Raw genomic sequence first — 7,002 nt, 5'->3', positions numbered from 1 at the left:
CGCGGGCGACACACTACTGAACGTTCGCACTCGGTCACTAGGGCCGGAACGCTCGGCGCCCTTCCTCGCGGCACAACACGATCACTCCCGTCCTCCCCAAAGAGGATACAAACACTGCGGTCCCTCCACCCCACACTGACGCACACGAACTGACAGCCACCGGTTTGATTATTTGGGTTGCAAGCCGCTATTTGCCGCACAACAACTCATCTTGTTCTGATTCATAAAAACAAAGAAGCTTTTCAATTTAGAATATCGTTAAAGCGGTTGCGCCTCGCAACAGGTGTTCGATATTTATTTTAAGAACGTCTGTCAAGTTTAACAATTATTTTTTTGTTTCTAAAATCAAATAATAATGAAAACATTAGGTATTCACAAAACGACAGTTTTGAAACATGGTAAGTAAGGTTTAAAACGGTCTCAATGTGAATTAACACTATGATACACTTATGACGGTACAGTTAACGTCGTAACTAGGCAAGATTGAGACAATATTATAAGATTTCGTGACTGTGTTCCGCTAAATCCTCTTATTATATGAGCTAGCAACCCAACCGGAGATCGCCAACACGCATGCGTCACCCGCCCCCCGTTCAATGCCTTTCATTGACGGCGATTCGTAAGCTCCCGAGCTTTCCTGAATTGAAAATCTGTACATTCTATTAAAACATTAAACCGAGATGATATAAACTTATATTTAAATCATTATACAGAACATCTCATTTAATTTATTTAATGACGCTAATAAAAAAAACCCTGTGCCTAGATATATAGATCATGATATAGATACATTCTAATTTAGGTCAGCGAACAAAGCTGTTTTATCTTGTCAAGTTATCACGCATCCCAAAATAGCTTTCAATAAGCTTGCCTATAATGTATGCGATATACTGAGATAATGTTATAAAATATGCAAAACTGGTTAATGCTACTAGCATTATACTGTTTTGAATAATGAAATGAAAATATTTATCACGAATATAAATAAAGCTTAGTATAAATTCATGATTATGAAATTTTCTAGCTCATCAGAGTTCCGTCGAGTTAAATTCCCAAAGTGAAATGCTCTTAAGTTAAAATAAAAAAAATATTAAGTTGAACATTCCTGTTTAGATATCATCACTGATGCAAAAACAGGGTGCTACTTACCTATAACTTTTAAGGCTTTGTTATAGGAACAATAAGATGAATAGATATTTTTTCGCTTTGTTCGTTTAAATCTTAGTATTTTAGTAGAATTTTCTATTTATTAGGTTTATTATCATAAAATTATAAATGTGAACTAAAAGCATTTAATTGTTAAAATTATGTCAAAAAAGAAGGGTAAGACTAGAAATCCATAAAATTAAATCATATTCATAATCCCAAGCTGCAATTTATATTTTTTTCCTCAAGGACAATAATATGGGAATTTGTATTCTTTGAAGCGAAAAAACGGGATATTGAATCCCTATTCTGATTTTATGTATTTTACACTCAGATTTTATGGGTAGTAACCCATAATACAAGCTAGACTTACTTGATCGATTGCGAAAGGCCTATTGTCTCATACAAGACACGAGTTCAGCTTGGACCCACCACGCTGCTCCAATGCAGCTTTGCGGACTTTGACGTTGGACAGCTTACGATCCTTTGAATCGGTTAATTTCTACAGATAACCCAAGGCATTTAACAAAGTTTTGATAAACAACCAGGGACAAAAAATATACTAGGTTTGATTCACAACTTAGTGAATCAAACGTAGTATATTTTTTGTCCTCAGTAAACCTGCTAACCACTTAAACCACTTAGCAGTCTTATTAGTTTGACTAAAAGATAGTTCTATGCAAAACAGTTTTACGTCTGTAGGCCCAAATGTATGGAAGTGATGTAAGGAAATTTCTAAACTGTCAGAATATGCAAGAAAGGAATTGTGCAAAATACACGTACGAGTTTAGCCATTAATTTAATAGTGACTGTCGCTAGTATCCGAGCATTCAAGAACGTGACCGGAGCAGGGACGGAAAATGGGGGAAAATGTGAAAAATTTATAACACTTAGTGCAGCGACATCGTGGAATCTAAAGGCTTCGATGTGAGTTCTCATAGAATAAACAGCAGTTCCTTAACAACTTTCCTTCACTGTTTTACTTCTACCCGCCCGTGCTACTCGCTTTTAATAGGCGTTCGTGCTGACTTTTCTTGTTGCCCATCTCTTATGGATCGTAGCGTAATGTTAATAACCTACCTCCTCAGGAATTCGGTTGTCAAATGCAAATAATATATTCAAAATCCGACATCCAGTAAACAAACTATTGAGCTTTATCATTAGTTTTGTAGACACAGATGGATATGTAGGTATAATTACCTACATATAGATAAATAGATAATGCAAGTTATGTTTTTTCATCTTCGGCCAGTTGCAACCCAAGTTGTGTGCGTAAAAAAACTCTAATATTGTTTGTTGTTCGCTTGTTTTCCATCGCCTCTTTACAGTTTAAGCATTTTCGAGTACTGTTACGTGGGTATCAGCCACGTATGCACGGCTAGGGTTTCGGCTTCCTTCCGAATTACCTATGTTTCCTCTACCTAGTCTTAGTTTGCCTTTAAAAGATCACTTTTAGTGATAAGGCTGCCTTTGCACCCTAGCACAAAGTACTATTACTGTTTTCCTTGTGTTTTTCCTATATTGTGTTGTGTTGCAATAAAGCTTTTCTTTTCTATTCTATTCTATTCTAGTCACTCAGTCTAGTAAGACAACAGTGAATAGTTAGCTTCTAGATAAGCTTGTTCCAGCTTAGGACATGATGTCTAAATCTACATTCTCAATTACTTTTTGGTGACATTTCCCAGCCGGTCCTTCTACGTTTACATTAATATCACTTTATTTTAATTATTATGACTTACAGACATCGGAAGGACTTGCAGATGTTGTTTTGGGTGAGCTAAGACTTTACCTGAAACAGTAGCTTCAGACTCTTTTTAGGAACACTGGAGTCACAGAATTAAGAAAATACAAAAACCGTGTACACGACTAATATTGAAGCAAAAAATAACTCCGGTTTAGTAGTGTTTCTCGAACAGGGGGTTGGTTAGTCACTTCAATCATTTAGCAGTTGACATTAATTATTTTATCTCTAATTTTCTAAACGTTTACCTAGCAACATTCCACGGGTGTTAAGTGAGACATCCTCGGGGCGTTTTTTCTGTTTTTGGACACAATGCACTGCATGCAACAATGGCTAAATGAGGATTCTGTATGTTCTTAATTCTGTGACCGGAGCATCCCCAGATCTTTCTTAATGTTCATGGCCCAATTGCAAATTAATGCCTTTAATAAGCCTGTGTTATGGCATAGAACAAAAATAAGGCTATCACGTTTTAAGTTTAAGAGTTACACAATTTTTGCAGTAAAGCTTTTGTGCTTAGAAGATATAGGTATGTAAAGATAAGTAAAAAGATATGAAAAAAAATAGTTTATATATATATAATTCGTATTTTATGATATTATTATTGTATGTTTTTTGTTTCTTATTTTATTGCCAAATATAACCTAAAATAAACTATTTAAAACTAAATAAAATCTTAAACTTCCTCGAAACCACCGCAGCGAGGCACAGTTCCTAAGATGCTGGCAGCATTGCCCCTTTGGATGGCCAAACTAATGAGTTTTAAAATAATTATTTCCAAAAACAAATATATTTTTGTTTGATTAGACTTACAAAGCTATCGATATAACAAAAAAGAATTGTTTTCATTTTCGGCTTAATTTCAGTTTAGTAATTTATCTTTGATTCTGGACGTGTATAATGTTACCAAACAAAAATACTGTTATCAAAGTTACAAATGACATTCGCCAAGTGCTGATTGTCAACTGTCATAGATCCTAATGGAAGAAATGTCAAAATCAAATTCATAGGAGTCCCCTTTGGTCAGACAAACTGTGGACTTTTATTGCAAAATGGTTCAAGGGGGACCACCAGATGATAATCTATTTAGAGCATTTGCGAGTGCAATTTACAATACCATAGATGCGCCCGTAACATGGTTCCGAGGTAGGTGTCCGTGTGATAGAATTATGACGTATGTTATGTAAGTGTTGAGACTCGCTAATGTTGTTGTACACTTTGCTGCAGAGAAGATCGTTGAGCCGAACCAGAAGAAATACCCGTGGTACCATCAGAAGTTTCGTCGTGTTCCTACTATCGACCAATGCTACTCGGATGACGTGGTGTGCGACTTCGAAGCCAATGCACAGTTCAAGCGTGATAGGTTATTTTTTTCCGTTTACGATTATCATTGCACTCATTAGTGTCCTAGTCAAAGGCCTCTTCTCTTGTTGAAGACAGGTATTCTTAAACTTAAAATTCTCTATGCTGCTCAAAATCATTTTTTTTTAATACTACTTTAAAAGAACTATTGAAATAACAAGTCTGTCTGCTTGCAATGACTGTATCACCAGTTAAGAATGTAGATTATGCTGCAAATGAGCAGGAATATAACTCAGAAATTACCCATTATCATTATCTTCATTTTATAAATTAACAATCACTTCGCCAACTTGTGGAAAATGAAAGTGGATTATAAGCTACCTTTAAGAAATTTATAATTTTTTTTGTAATTTAGGATACTTTTTCATTACCCTTAATCATTAATTGGACTGATAAAAATAATGTATTAGCAAAATCTATGGGTTTTTACATGTTTTAATGCATCCCTTTACAATCAATTATTAATGATGGTGATTTAGGTATAGCAATGAAATAAACGCTAGCAACTTTTCCCATTGAAATACTAATTATAAATTTATGTGTGCAGGGCTGTAGATTCGGAGATATTGAACATTCTTCGTATGCGATATGAAGATTGTATGATGTATGAAAGACCAGACCACTTGACTGTCTGCAAACCTTTTTGGGAAAAGTACAAGGATGCTGAGGAAGCTTGGTTTATTAAATGTAAGTGCAACAATGAAATATGAAATAATACAAGATGTGTTCTGATGAAGTGCTGGCAGAACTGGAAAATATCCTTTCAAGCCTTAAGCCTTATCTCCTTGGCTCTTCCCATGTACCGTTAACCTACTTCTCTATTCACAAACTTAGTAAAAGTGGATGCACTTATATAAAATAAGTAGTTTACTGGGCTTATAGTAATAAATGTCAAAACTGACAGACTAGGGATTGCAGTGCAGTGGTTTCCCGTTGCCTTCTGCACCAGACTTTTTGGGTTTATTTGAACCCAAGGTTACTGAGCCCTCCTCTGACCAGTGAACCGATCAGGTATGTATGGTTTAACCGCCATTGTTCGGTCGCCAGAGCCTCGTCCGTTGTCTAGCAGGGGGCACCGCGTGCAGGTGAGGGTGACTTTTGGGGCCGACCAGGTGTTATTGTCGATCTCCCCCTTACCCCCCTGAAAGGGAGTGGACTGGGATCGCGAGTGCCGCCCAGCTGTTTAGCCTCGCGAGAGAAAAGGAAAGGTATCAAAAACTGACAGCCAACCTTCACTAGTTATGGTTTAACCACCATTGTTCGGTCGCCAGAGCCTCGTCCGTTGTCTAGCAGGGGGCACCGCGTGCAGGTGAGGTTTACTTTTGGGGCCGACCAGGTGTTATAGTCGATCTCCCCCTTACCCCCCTGACTGGGAGTGGACTGGGATCGCGAGTGCCGCCCAGCTGTTTAGCCTCGCGAGAGAAAAGGAAAAGTATCAAAAACTGACAGCCAACCTTCACTAGTTATGGTTTAACCACCATTTTTCGGTCGCCAGAGCCTCGTCCTTTGTCTAGCAGGGGGCACCGCGTGCAGGTGAGGTTGACTTTTGGGGCCGACCAGGTGTTATTGTCGATCTCCCCCTTACCCCCCTGACTGGGAGTGGACTGGGATCGCGAGTGCCGCCCAGCTGTTTAGCCTCGCGAGAGAAAAGGAAAAGTATCAAAAACTGACAGCCAACCTTCACTAGTTGGAGAGGCACCTAAAAAAGAAGAAGATAGTAATAAAATAATATCTGTACCCCTTTCTTATTGTGGTAGGAGACTCATGCCCTGTAATGGGTTGATATGAGAATGATATTGTTACTTTACGCTAAAAGGCTTGACAGGATTTTGATGAATTAAAATACAATAGTGCTTAAAATCCCACAGCAACAGTATTTGTCTAGGTAAGAAGTCTTTATGACACTGACTCAAATACTATTTCCGATTCCACTAAATACATAAGTTATCATCAACCAAAATCAAATTTTTTTCTTACTTATGTTTAATGTTAACTATATTTTTACTACTTTTTAAGTGTCTAGTATGTTTTTGAAATACTACAAAATCATAAAAATTCTTATTTTGTTTATTTTGATTCATCCTAGCCATATCCTTAGCTATTCAACCTAGCCATCTTTAGATGATATGATTTGTACAGAATTCAACCTAGCCATCAAAAGATGGCTAGGTTGAATTCATTATCTATGGGGAAGAGAAACATATTTAAAAAAGATAGCAATACTAAATTCAATCTGATGTCTGAAGATTTATTGTAACTTATTGCAGTTCACTGGATATAATTTAATTTAATATTTTTATAGATGGAGATCTTGGCGCTTATGCAGATGCAAGGAAAGCCTATATGAAACAGAAACATCGCATGATTTGGGAAAGACGCAACGGCCCTCTGTCCGATCAAACCAAGTGATACACTCTTTTCTGTGTAACAATTTGTTAATATATAAGTAGATTATGTATAAATGTCACTGCAATAAAAAAATTCTAGTGTACATATTTTGTTTTCTTAATATCGAATTTTTATAAAAACCATATCTAAAATATTATAGAACTATCTATCCATCCAGTCCCGAGAAAGCATGCTTTTTAATTCATTAAAAAATTTCAACTACATTCATAGATTGATTGACGCAGTGGGCAGCTACCCTTTACGGCCGTAGTCCACCACGCTGGCACAGTGCGGATTGGTGGACTCCACATCCCTTTGAGAACATTATGTAGAAATCTCAGGCATGCACGTTTCCTCGCGATGTT

General features: G+C 37.0%; 1 protein-coding gene across 1 annotated transcript; it reads left to right on the top strand.

The window, feature by feature from the left end:
• The first annotated feature begins 3,853 nt into the window (after window positions 1-3,853).
• LOC120629271 (NADH dehydrogenase [ubiquinone] 1 beta subcomplex subunit 10) lies at window positions 3,854-6,740 on the top strand. Its single transcript, XM_039898161.1, has 4 exons — window positions 3,854-4,033; window positions 4,115-4,250; window positions 4,797-4,936; window positions 6,552-6,740. The coding sequence occupies exons 1-4, from the start codon at window positions 3,940-3,942 to the stop codon at window positions 6,656-6,658; spliced, it is 477 nt and encodes a 158-aa protein (XP_039754095.1). The 5' UTR covers window positions 3,854-3,939; the 3' UTR covers window positions 6,659-6,740.
• Window positions 6,741-7,002: the final 262 nt, after the last annotated feature.

This window comes from Pararge aegeria, chromosome 14, assembly GCF_905163445.1.
Source record: "Pararge aegeria chromosome 14, ilParAegt1.1, whole genome shotgun sequence".
Taxonomy (NCBI): Eukaryota; Metazoa; Arthropoda; class Insecta; order Lepidoptera; family Nymphalidae; genus Pararge; species Pararge aegeria.
This window is presented reverse-complemented; position numbering and strand designations above follow the sequence as displayed.